The sequence below is a fragment of the Solanum tuberosum genome, unplaced genomic scaffold (genome assembly GCF_000226075.1).
Source record: "Solanum tuberosum cultivar DM 1-3 516 R44 unplaced genomic scaffold, SolTub_3.0 scf00092, whole genome shotgun sequence".
NCBI lineage: Eukaryota > Viridiplantae > Streptophyta > Magnoliopsida > Solanales > Solanaceae > Solanum > Solanum tuberosum.
Genome location: NW_006239019.1, coordinates 1,650,576 through 1,664,084, shown reverse-complemented (window position 1 = coordinate 1,664,084; position 13,509 = coordinate 1,650,576). Strand labels below are relative to the sequence as shown.

The following is a 13,509-nucleotide window of genomic DNA, read 5'->3' as shown; positions in this document are numbered from 1 at the left end:
CGACCATCTGAGGTGATACATCAGGACTAAAATGAGACCAATAGGCACAATTTACGCTTCCAGGTTTTAAGTGATTAAATACATATCCAACAATATCATGAACTATGATCTTTAAGAACAATTATAAATTGAATAATGTAGTCTCAGTCTCGAGTTAGCAATTAGAGTTAAGAAGCAGTGAGGTACAAACAAAATAATCTGAAAGCTTCAACTATTCTTGTATAGGTTTACAGGACATGTATTCATTGCATCAGGCCAATACTCTTAACTCGAAAAGCATACTGGACTATGGTTCAGATTTACAAAGTCAAAAAGCAGAAGCCAAAAGAAGCAGAATGTACATGGAACACCAACTCACAGCCATGACTAATGCAGAAGAAAGAGCAACTTTACAGATAGTCAGAAAATATGATATTAATAGTGCCTTCCAAACAAACCATTCAGCTAAAAAGATGGCCTTTCCTTGCAGCTCTCATGTGACATTTGCAATCTTGATCTGTTGTTGACTACATCCTCCTCAGTATTTCATTTCATCTTTACTACATCCTCCTCAATGGTTGACGATTGTTTTCAAATTTTCCCAACCTCAACAGGTAATGAAAAAGGGCAATTTCCGGTGAAAGGCCAAAATTTTATGATTAACATCAAACTCAAAACAAGAAACATACTTCTGTTGTTAGTATACTTTTTTTTGTATATTGTGCAATCTTACCTGTAAAAAGAGGTAGGAAATTGCCCTTGGATTTCACCAGCGATAAGGTTAAAGGACTACTTAAGAACCAGTAGTCTTGATTGGGGGCAGAATAAGAACAGCATCAACATTGAGGACTAAACCATTACATTGGGATATTATGGAGCTTTTCGGTAATTAACTCACGATTTTTTGATAATATTATAAATGATCACCGATATGTGAAACAAACTTCCTTACACGATTCCCGCTAATCCAATAGCATCTCCTTCATCGGTCTTGGATTCCAAAGCAGGAGTTACATTTCGAGGTTTTGCTGAAGAATGAGTCAGAATCACAAGTAAATTAGCATCTTAAAAAACTAAAATTCTAGGTTTATATGGACAAGACAGGAGAAAAAACAAGGCGTTTTATTGAAGTCTACTCACTTGAAACATTTGTGATGACATTAACGCTTTTTTGAGCAGCGAGAGCTTTTAATTTGTTTCCAGTTGCTAACAGCAGGAAGCTCTTCATGTGCTGTTTCTGCTCCTTAGGACTAGCAGTCTTGGACAAAGCTTCCTCAAAGGCGAGAAGATCTTGGGATGTAATGCAAGGGAGAGAGAGTAAAATCTGCAGGCAAAAATTTGTATGAATTATATTGAATAGTAGACTTAAGATAGAATGCTTTCAGTGAGGTAAACTTCAGTATGGTTGCTATTGAAGATAGAAAAAACACTTCATAACTAAGAATAAGAGCTTTCTTTTTTGTTGACTTTTAGCCATGCGTGTCACCGTCTATGAGCATGTGTCCCGATGTAACACATGTTTTTCAGTTATGGGTCAGAGCAATTTCAATATATGAACAGAAAAGGAGAAAAGATAAGATGCAATTTTAAGAATTTCTGGAAATATATTTGGTTAAATAAATTGAAAATTGTTTTTGTTCTTAAGATACCAGGGGTAAAAACTTGCATGGGAACTGCTAACTTTTGACTAGTAATAAAACAATTTGTTATATCCAAAAGCTAATAGCCTTTTAACAATATTATGAATATAGGTGAGAATAAATGCAAATGGATAAGCACAATCACTAGAATTCATCTTTAAAATACCAGACAAAAAGAAAGAATAATTGCAATGAACATAGGGTGATACCACAAGCAACTGAAAAGTGTGAGATCCAAATAACCTGTCGCGGTGCTGGGTGTTTATCAGCAAGATAAATGAAAATTTCACGACAAAGTGCAACTAAATCAGCACTGATGAAAGCATTTGACTCCAGAGCCAGAGCTTGTATTGTTGCAGGGAACAAATCTTTACAAACGAAGTCCCGAAGCTCCATATTAGTTGTTGAAATAGCCAAGAGGATTACAGCTCCACAAAATGAAGAAACTTTAGTTACAGCTTCACCATCTGTCCATCTTAGAGCCTCTAAACTGATCTGCAAGGCTGGAAGTGCTATGCTTTTATGCATCAATACAAATCTGCGCATACATCACAAAGGTCAAGAGTGAGAACAACAGAAGAATGTAGACTAGAGAACTACTTACACACACTAAGCAACTTAAAATTGACAACTTCCACATACCCAACCATGGAGCTTGTGGCAAATGCAGCCAAGTCTTTAAGTGATAACTCATCCACTCGGTTCACATGGCCAGATGGCTCCAATGAAGGAAGTCCAGCATTGAGTGTGGGTGAAGCAAAAACTGAGAGGATTGAACACGTCTCGCGAGTTAGATCTCGCAGGAGCTTTTCCTCCATTACTTCCACTTTCAAGTCTGAGCCATCGACTATGCCATGCAGATCAGGAACCTTTGCTCTACCTTCCTGTAAGAGACTAGACCACGAATAGCTAAGAGCTTGCTGAGAATGGATGAGTAACGGGTGCAAGAGCTTTTCCAGCCATGCCTCCCACATATCTGAAGGGCAATTTTTAATCAAGGGGATCAACACTAAATGAACAAGCAGCCTTAAGTGCCTGAACTCCATATGTTGTATGTTCTCCATCAAGGCTAAAGTAACAGACTGAGAGTCTAAGCATTTGAACAAAGGATCCCCAATGGTTGCTGATAAGCCCAGTACATTGTACCTAAAGCCAAAAAAATGTATTAACAAAACCAGACTACTAAATGGTGCGGAGAATATGATCAAATTAATAAAAGTGTACTCTCTTTAACAACTTAAAGCTTTTAGATGAGACAGTCACATATTTCAACACGATATCAAAGCAAGCAGAGGTCCTGGGATGAGTCTCCCACCAACCTTACTGAAAGAATTCCCATGTGCTTGACCCATGAACAAAGAATCATGCCACAGCCCACACGTGAGGGAGGTGTTGAGAATATAAAAGCAACTAAAATGTGTTATCTTTACCAGCGTAAGCTTTCAACAAATGGAAACATGAAACTGATTCCCAAGAGCATGGAGTAGAAGTGTATAACACACACACACACACACAGAGGCAGATCAATAGATTTAATACTCACACACTAGAGATAGGAGATTGTTTATGATAGATCTTATAGGCACTTCACTGAGAATTAAGTGAAAAATTTAAGTAAAGAAAGGAGAATTCTGGACAACAAGACACTTCAATATAACTTTTAAATAGTAAATATGCTAGTGCAATTCAAGACATCAATTTTAATTTGCAAGCAAAAGATAATATAGCATCAACACAATGTAAAGTGATTAGAGATTGGATTAAAATAGTCCATAGATAAGAATGCAGTGCTTTCCTTTTAAACATAAGAAGTTAACAGAACTTGCAAGGGTAATCTTTGCCTTCACAATGTTCTTTCTCATTTTATTTTTTTCCTACTAATATGGAGAGAGGGATTGGGCGTGAGGCATTTCCTGGTTCCCCCTCTCTTGTCAGAAGATCAGAAAAAGAGCTGCAGCAGAAAGACCCTAGGAATGTTAATTCCAGTCTGCCCGTCCACAAAAATTTAAATGAGAATTGCCATATCACCTAAGGTAGAACTTCATGATAACTTTTGAAAAGACATTATTTTAACTGTCAGTTATAGAGATTCAGAATAACAGCAACATACCCACTATCTCTGATACCTTTCAGCCAGTTGCGGATATCAGCTTCATTTGGCTCCGCATAAGCTTCTCTACTCATATCGAATGGAGATCCATCAGTAAAACTTAGAGTACCTTTAGGCAATTTAACATTACCTCCCCCAAAAAGACTGGCCCTTTCAACATCACTCATAGCCATTGCAGCTTTTATCTCTCCAGGTAATGCTTGACTAACAGCTGGAGACCAAAGAGAATGTATGGCACGGAGTAGCTGACAAAATGAAGACATTTACATCTTTTAACAACTCTTAACTAAGGAAACGAATGAGTATTAACCAAAACAGTTCCTAAGAACCTCCTTACTTTAAGAAGAGGAGGAAGCATCCACGAGACATGAGATGTCATTGGGTGCAAATTGTCAGATGTCGGTATGGTTTGTACACTAATATTGCCTTTCCTTAGACCACTCCGTTTAAGAGCCTTCTCAAAGAATGTAACTGTGTGGAAAATGGACCACATAAATGGTGTATCAGCACACAGTCGAATCAAACCTGTCAGATCAGAGAGATATGCATCTTGCCAGTCAAGCTGTGTCCACTGTTTGCTCAATGGTTCAAGTAACCAGGCCAAAACTTCTAGCTGCTGCTGAACCCTGAACCAGTTTTGAGAACACATAAAGGTCAAAGCTCATGATAACTAGGCATACAACAGAAACTCATTAAGACCAGTAGCTACCCGGCAGCAGAAGCCATAATAAGGAATGCTTCACCCAAGAGATTGTGCTCCCCACGAAGTAGACGACCTTCTTTTTGTAAAAGTGCCATGGTGTCAGCAATTCCCTGTAAAGCAAGAGACAATGCGCAGTCACTTTCCAAGGCAACCAAACAAACTCCTGTTAAAATGTAAAACCAACATCTCTCATATCAAAACAATTATGATACAATCAGAGTAGTCATGTGTTGGTAAAATTTTCGGTGCCAAGTAAAAATATTCCACCCACCCACACTTTCATTTTCCACAGGGTGAGCAACTATCTTCATATACTGCCTTAGAAATATAACATCAGAAGAGACAATATCAACGATAAATAGAGCATATAGATTCGACTATCTAGAATATCTCAGAACTAGATCTGTAATATGTCATTGATACAAAATAGCTTCTGAAAAGCCCAAGGACATAATTACAAATAACCAGGAATAGAAATTGATGTGGCATTCTGTACTTCCTAGAACCTGTTCAGTTATGAAAGATGAAGATTGTATCATCATAACAGTCTGATCAACTAAGATAATAACTGATGAAACAATCAAAGGCTCTCTATTTCAATTATGATGGATTTCCACACTGTTTCCACAACATAAAAACGGACAAATTCCATTTGTCACCGAGATGACTGTATATCTACAGAGTCTAAAATATTCCATGTAAAATTGCCAGATTAAGATGTGTTATGGGAATTCAAGTGACACATACTGCAAGGGGAATTTTGAGAAAACTGAGATGCCCTACCAAGTCCCTTTATCAAAAGTATGTAATTACTCTACATATTTCCTTCTCCCCCGATCATAAAATATCAGTGCAAAAATTTGAGACTTGGTCAAGTCATAGACACAATTCACACGCTACTATTAATGCACTTGCAAATTCAGGCTAAAACCAGTGTCATGACCAACTAATGAGAAAGAATGTAATTTACTTTCATGTGAGGCAATAAGCTCTGGTCTGCAGCTTTTGCAATTCGGATGAATGATGTGCAAATCTGTAATCTCGCATGTCGAGAAGCACTTGTAGCAGGATCCTGCCAATTATACTCAAAATGTCATGGTGGTTGTTTTGGATGGGAAATAAGATCACAGGATTAAATAAATAGAATGGCATTCAGTAGTTGACCTTGACAACAAAAGGTTGTGAGGTGAGTAGCTCAAACAACTTATTAACGACACTGCCAACAACATCTGGATTACACTTCAGAAAGGGTCCTAGTGCGTCTAAGTAGTGGCCGAGAACTTCTACAAGCGCCGGTTCAGTCCATTTCAAAGGAAGAAGTTGTTGAAGCAGACCTTTAAGTTCACAGTAACCCGACTTCTCAGCATAAGGAGAAAACTAAGTTAAGAATTTCTAAAAAGGAGGTGGATATCACACAAAACCTTCAAACATTCTGCACAATGACTGCTGAACTTCAGAACTGCTCCGTACAGTTTCACTTGATCCATCAAACACTGAATTTACAACATTTTCTAAAGCCAACTGCATGCTCTCAAGTATAACCAATTCCTGAATTAAGGATGACGGACGTGAGAGATTTGGAAAGGGAAAAACAAGGAACATCATTAGCTTCATATTACAAGTTCAAGACAATAGTTCATGAATCAACCTGAGCAGGATAAGGAGCAAGGAAGAGACTCTTAATAATAGTCATACTCCTCTCACAAACTTTAGCAGCAGCTACCATAGGCTTGGCGGCTGCAACAAAACGGATCAACTCCAACTGCAGTTCATGATTGAGCAGAGTAAGAGAGTGATTCAATATTGTGCACATTTACCACTGAAAGGTAAAGATATACAATACACCAACTTTAACTAGTAATGATGGACCAATTGGTAAGTAAGCAGTAATGATGTGTTAGATAACTAGAATATTGAATAAATGAATAGTAGGCAAACAAAAAATTGTCGATAACTTACACATCTTAGGGTAGTTTTACATGGAAAAAATTTATCAATAGTCTAAGGCTCCGTGAAGTGTGAACTAGCGAGTTATTATGGGGTTTAAAGCCTAAATGCAATTTTACAACTGGTGGTAGGGCTAAAGTATTTTAGGCTATAGGTTAGATGTCATCCCATCAAGGGATTGGACCGAACTTACAGCAAATGTGTTTGTAGCAACATGCATAGCAAACCATTCAACTAACTTTTTTGTTTCCTCAAGATCCATAAGTTGAATAATCACCCAACAAAAATAGTTTTATTGATGTTTAATTCCATTGTTGTGTTTCAGAAGACAATAATCTTTCACAACACTGATGCTCTCATAAACTTAAAACTAGTCAGTTATATTTTGAATCCCAAAAGTTGTATCCTTCAAGTTATGAGAATAGAGCAACTATGAAAGGAAAATATTAGCACATGAAGGCTAAGGGTGTTAGACCGACGGATTATCCAAACCCTTCAATGGAAAAGATCTCTTTTCTCTTTTTATGAAGAATAGAATAAGCACAATACAAGAGAAGAAGACAAGTCATGAGAAAGAGTCCAACCCTCTTTCAATACACAATAAATTGAGAGGAACTTTAAGGACACTTGGTTGAATATTAACTTATCATAAAAAAAAATGCATTTGATTGAATGCTTCCTACACTCATGGCTACAAGGCAGGCGAATTAAACATTGTTAGATCTTATATTGATGGGTAGTCGGGGATTTGGCATCACAGCATGAAGGATCTGCCAAACCAGGCATAATACCAGAGTCCAGACAATTAAAACTGAAAAGAAAAAAAAAAGGAGTTGGGCATATACATCTACACATTTTTCTCAAGCATTAGGGTTGTGTTTACATAGCCTTACTCCTACCTAGTGAAGATAGAGAGGTCGTTTCCGATAAACCCCTACCTTATTGAATCCCAATAAGTATTATAAGCCAATCATATGCCTTCATTAATCAATTATATTTTAACCAAATTCTACAATCCTGTATCCTTATTAATTTTTTTGAAACTGGTAAGATTGTATTCTACAGCATTAAGGGCATGCTGGTCACCACCAAAAAGTGTCAGTTACAAGCTTCCTATCAAATCTACAATCTGGTCTGTATCTACTATACACAACTGTTTACATCAAAAAAGTAAGGATACTATACAATTCCATTTGACCTTGTGAATGGAATTGGATCTATTTCAAACATCTACCATTCCTTTCCTTCCAAACTGACCACCATATACATGATGGTATTAACCTCCACCATCTCCTTTGGCTCTTGCTGCCTCCTCTCCTTACCCAGCTCTTTAACAACTCTGATGTATGTTCTGGCATTGTCCAATTCAGATTTGAAATGCTAAGGAACAAATTCCAGATTTGAGCAGTGTAATTACAGTGCAAGAAGAGGTGGCTGTTAGTTTCACTTGTCAAATTGCATAAAAAACACCTAGGGACCAGCTGTCTACCCTTCTTCTGAAGTACTTCTTGTGTTAAACAAGCTCTCTTTATCACTAGCCAAGTGAAGCATTTCACTTTTGTAGGAATATCCCCCTAACTTGTTTGTGACTAGGCAAAGTTATTGGCAAGGATTCAATTTTTTAGTCTGTCAAGTTGCACAATACAATCCTGTATCCTTATTATTATTCTTCTTTTGAGAAAGTAACATTTATAGCCCTGTACTGCAATTCCAAGTAATCCATCATTATCCCATTTTTACTACATTCAATTATAGTTGTCCAGAATCCAGTCCATATACCAAAAGCGCCACTAGTGGAGTAGACAAAAGCTTCTTTCTCAACTGCAGCATTTTTAACTCCAAAAAGGAAGGAAGATGGTTTCTCTTAAAACATCAAGCTGTAGGTTTCTAAGCTTACCAATTCATGAGCAGAACAACGATAGTCATAGTTTTTAAGCATTAGCTTAAGTAATTCATTGTAACCTTTATGCATGGTACATATCAGTTTCTACCCCTTTTTAGAAAGGAGAAACTTATTTTTTTTTAAAATGGAAATAGTTTCTATTTCTGTAGAACAGTACATAGGTTGTACTGAGAACCATATTTACATAACGAACTCCAATAATACTGACCTATCCCTATAATGAGTCTACCACATCAATGATAGAAAGGAGAAACTTTGAAAAGGAAGAGTATCACTATTCATAAATTTTATTTCCTTTTGACATCAAAAGCTTGTCCTCATTTGGAAACATAAAACAGTGATTATCAGGAAAAAAAACATAGAAGAGTGAAAAATTGCAATGAGCCACAGGAACATACCAGCCTCGAACGGTACTGGCCAAAATCTCCTTTACCCTCAAAATCATCACTCCACAACTCTAATGTCCCAACAGAAAGCGATGTTCCAGGATTAATTTTTTCCTTCTTCAGTAATCGCTGGAAAGATACATCCAATATAGAACTGCAGATATCATCATTTACAAAAGCCAATATTTTGTTTTTCTCTGTATCTTGTCCTGATCCCACTGTGAGATTATTAGCTGAGTTTTCCCCAGACCCAACAATCTTTGGCTTTGACAACAAATCTCTCATAAGCATCTACCAAGGGAATGAAATGTGAAAGGTTAGAGAAACATAACTTGTCCAAAGATTTCATACACATCAGTGACAAATACACTTATGGTACCCACCAGCCAAAACAGTAGAGACTGATAATGGAGAGCAAGCTTATGGTGCTTGAAAAATCCGAGCATCTGAAAAGTACCGAATAAGTTAGATTTTAGTACTGAATTAAGATTCAGATATTTTGAGCGAATAAATTAATAAAATAAGCTGAGATAGCATGTAAAGTCAAGTGACGCATAAAACCAAATCATTCAAATTCAAATACTTGAAGTCGCGGACACCTCGAGTATTCACCTCACCTAACAAAATGAATGAAGGACTGCAACACTAAGTATTCCCTTAAACAGCCGAATAAACCAGGACTCATAGAATCATGCACATACCAATGATCAAAAACAAATATCAAGCTAGCTTAGACTTGGCATATACACTCAAGCCTCTTATTGTATGCTAGATAATGTACCAAAGACATAAACATGCTACATAGTCAGTGCCTTAAATGATGTTTGATAGCAGCAGAAAACATTTCCTAGAAATCAGTCTACCAATCATAGTTGAGTCTCCTTTACAAAAGATATTAATTCTACTAAAGATGGGGAGATCTACTAAAGTATACAAGCTTATTCTCAAAAGAAAATGAGTTTAAGATAAGTTGCTGTCAGAGTAAAATAAAAGGAACAAGTAATCACCTGTTGAAGGTAAAATGATAGAATTGAATTATCAGCAGCAATACATTGCAAGTTTGAAGAACCCAAAGCAACCATGCTCTCACATATGTACTCAGCAAACTCAAATTCATTCTCATCAATGACTGCACCAGAGTCAGATTTTTGCAAGAAGTCTCCAGAGACTTTCATCAAAATCTGAAAAATGTTACTCATTGCGGAATCAAACTCAACAGCAGCATCAGTTGGTCTTTTCCTGAAAGTAGTTTCAGGAATGACTTAAAAGTTTCTTGACCTAAATATGTAATGTTTACATTACAAGATATCATTGGTGCAACATACCTCAGGGAGACAAGCTTGAAGAATTCACATGCATGAAGACGAAAATCCGGAGAGGAGAGCAAGATTCCACAACTATTTGCAAAAGAAGGATAAATACACTATACTAAACTCATATTATACATGTGCAAGTACAGAGAGCATACCCATGTATTATTCCATATTTTGCAAGATCTGGCAAGGGAGCCCATTCAGCATATGCATTAACAGCATTTAGAGTGGCAGTTACAGCTGCTGCATGCTGTCTTGCAACTTCTAATTGTTGTCTTCCTGCTTCAGTTAGTGCAGCTCCAAAGTGTCTTTCTAGTAACTGGCTATGAGAGTAAGACTCAGAATGATGCAAAAATATCCCAACTACACAAGAAGTCCCAACCAAAAACTTACACTGTACAGTAAGGGAAAAATCTCAGGCAAAGAGTCGGTAAGTCCACGTAATAATAGCCTACGGCGATCACCTAAATCAACAAAAAAGGTACCAGGTAATAAGAAAATAGAAATAATTAGAATCAAGGTTTTTTCCAGCATGAAAAAACACACAAATTATGTTAAATTATTTATAACATTCTAAACTCTGCCAGTATGAAAAGCATAGCCAGTCCCAGGCTGAGGTAAAGGAGAAAGATTACTGTAGATTATTTGTCGATGTAAAACGCATCAAACTATGATAAATCTTTTTAATACAAAGTGGATGCATAGGATAAGGAGTAGAATGGATACAAAGGATTCATATAGCCGACACTAATTTGGTATTGACATGCAGCTGAGTTGAGTTGAGTTACAACAACATTCTAAAACACTGACCAATGAGTCTCTCTCACCTAAGCATCTCAATCAAAGAAATAATAGTACTATGCAGCCTGCCTTTTTTTCTTACAATAAACTAATGGTCAATGTGTAATCCAGTTTACAGAATAGCACTGACTAATCTGTTTATTTTAACCACAGACCTTCTAAATCTTCATTATGGACAGTTATATCTTCAGGAAGCCACCTTAGCATCATTGAGACCAGTTCTGCCTGCAATGAGAAAGATAACGCAACTGCATTACCTGATGAAGACCTCAAATAAGTGTAAAAAAAGAAACACTACGGAACCAAACAGGAGAAAGATGAAACTTACTTGTGCAGGACCCTTATTAGAAAGAGATACTAGAGATGGAAAAAGCTCCTGCCACAAACTTAAACCTTCTCTCCTAGCTATCTGAAACATAGACAATCGTGTGGTCCTAAGAACTATAAATTTATCAAATGAATTGACCAAATCTTTTTTCAAAAAGAAAAAAAAAGAAAGAGGAAGACACAGCAGAAATACCTCGGCAACAAGAGCTGATGTCTGACTTTTCAAAGCCCATTCTTCACTGGAATTAGTAATTTCAGACATCAAATCAACAGCTACACTTGCAAAGTTCCTTCGCTCATCAGGGTTTAATTCATCCCATCGCAACCTCACCAAATGCTGTAAAATTAATAAAATTTGAGAAACGGATAGAAGGAACTCAACGTTAAAGTCATTCAGGCAATATTGGGACATTTACATCACAGAGTGTACTTGTATGAAATTTCAAAAGATGAGTGTAAAGGACACTTGAGTCAAAATTTCAAATCCCTTATATAGGTAAGTGGCATACCTTCTTTGCAGAATTCAACCACAAAAAATATTAAAGCAAAGAAGCTCGGCCATTTTCCAACATATTTTGGTGTTTTGTTGTCAAGTACGTATGCCCATTTAGGACAGGACACTATGTTTTCCCCAGCAGCTAATCTTTGTTATCTTTCTACAGACAGGTTGGCTCAAATCTTCTGGAGAAGGCCATCATAGAGTTCAAAGTGGAGGTAGAAGCCAGAGGGCATAGTGGAGCTTTAAAACCTTATTTATTCACTCTGTACTGAAGACAAAAGCTAATTACCCGTGTCTTGTTCTCTTTCCTTGAACAATAGAAATTTTAAAAGTGTACCTTTGTAACTTCGCATCCGGTTTTGGATGAAGTCCTTACTGAACAATGCTATTGGTAGAAAACTAAGTCCTACTTATAGAATCCATCAAAGAAACAGTTGACACTAAGATTTTTAGGTGGCCTAGCTAAGGATGAAAAGCTAAGAAGTAAGAACTAAATGCAGAGTTATCATAATGTAACCTGGAGCATCTTGTAGGCTTGCAGTCGTATTTCTGAAGACCATTCTTTCCTTACTAAAATAAATGATGTGCTCGCCAGGACACGTACATCCCCTGCTTTTATCTGCAAAAGAAATATGCAGTTGAAACACCCAACTTCATCAGAACCCTACCAACTACTCAAATAAGAATAAGGAAACAAAAAGAAAAGTGATCAAAAACCCTTTCGCTTCCATGTGAACTAAACCCCTCAACCAAACCCTTTGATTCAAAGAGCAGACTGTTACTTCAAATACCATACAAGCATCCACTAGTCCAATTAAAATTATTATACCCAAGCAATTTCTATCAGCAGAACTCCCATATATCGTTCAGCAACTCTTTTTTTTATATTCAATTTAAACCAGACACTCAACAAAACCCCTACAATACCTTTTCTTCAAGAAAATACCAAGAAAAGAAAATAAACTCTAACTCCAACTCCGATAGGATGAAGCTACAAACCACACACATATAAACATTTAACAAGTAAACACCCCAACTCTTTCAGAATCCTTCATACAACTCAAGCATGGCGATCAAGAATCACACTCCTCCTACCTTCAACAGAACCATATGACTCAAAAATCAAGTCACCTACATAAATTTTCCATTAAAGACTCAAACTTTTTTCTAAACCTAATTCAAGAAGGCGCAAAAAATAAAAACAAACCCATTACTTTGTTCCTTCCTACTTTTTCAAGAATTATAAATATAACAAAGTGGGTTCTTGAAAAGGAAAAAAAAAGATATATCAGCTATCTGATGCTTACGGATTCTAAATAGGCATACGCGGCTTTACGGTCATCAGGAGAAGAGTTCCAATCAAGGGCAGCCACTATAGCACGAGCTACATTGCTTGATACCCCATGTTCCTCCATCTTCTTTAAATATTCTTCAAGATTCTTGAAGTTTCTTGAAATTATACTTGAAAAGGGATTGAAGGAGGAAAAAACATGAAAAGGGTTTAGCAGAGATGTCAGTTACTTGCGCTTAGGGGTTACAGGGAGAGAGACAAAGAGAGGAAAGTGAGTGCAATGGAGAAAGTAAGGGAAATGGGAGAGAGATGAAGGATTCTCAGAAATTTGGGGACCAATGTTTCTTTTTTTATAATATAATTTCCTTTTTTCTGCTCTGGTTTGAATTGTTTACTCAGGTCCTTCAATTTTTTACTATTTTCTTTTGTTTCCCTTTGTAAAATCTTTTGATTTGCTATTTAATTATTTTCTTTTTTCTTTTTTTTTCTAAAAATGATATAAGTAAAATTGGAATATATCTTTTTATCAAAAATTAAGTGTGCACAAATGAAAGTTTTACCCCTCAAATATTTAATGCTTTCAATAAAAGATTATGAAACACCTTTGGTA

General features: G+C 36.6%; 1 protein-coding gene across 1 annotated transcript; it reads right to left on the bottom strand.

The window, feature by feature from the left end:
• Positions 1-180: 180 nt before the first annotated feature.
• LOC102582390 (protein HASTY 1) lies at positions 181-13,197 on the bottom strand. Its single transcript, XM_006347772.2, has 22 exons — positions 12,916-13,197; positions 12,126-12,227; positions 11,303-11,446; positions 11,111-11,191; positions 10,938-11,007; positions 10,375-10,445; positions 10,137-10,300; positions 9,994-10,065; positions 9,676-9,907; positions 9,052-9,114; positions 8,681-8,959; positions 6,081-6,194; positions 5,854-5,980; positions 5,597-5,766; positions 5,403-5,504; positions 4,439-4,542; positions 4,067-4,355; positions 3,730-3,974; positions 2,262-2,765; positions 1,863-2,157; positions 1,120-1,303; positions 181-1,007 (listed from the first exon to the last, which is right to left on the bottom strand). The coding sequence occupies exons 1-22, from the start codon at positions 13,021-13,023 to the stop codon at positions 928-930; spliced, it is 3,600 nt and encodes a 1,199-aa protein (XP_006347834.1). The 5' UTR covers positions 13,024-13,197; the 3' UTR covers positions 181-927.
• Between the last annotated feature and the right edge of the window lie 312 nt (positions 13,198-13,509).

Bases quoted from the DNA above. Each gene is read 5' to 3' on its own strand.
- LOC102582390 (XM_006347772.2), bottom strand. From the start codon at position 13,023: ATGGAGGAACATGGGGTATCAAGCAATGTAGCTCGTGCTATAGTGGCT. The intron at 11,192-11,302 runs GTATTTCTGCTG...TCTATGTTTCAG, and splicing joins CATCAGCTCTTGTTGCCGAG to ATAGCTAGGAGAGAAGGTTT. The intron at 10,446-10,937 runs GTCTGTGGTTAA...TTGTTGATTTAG, and splicing joins CCATAATGAAGATTTAGAAG to GTGATCGCCGTAGGCTATTA.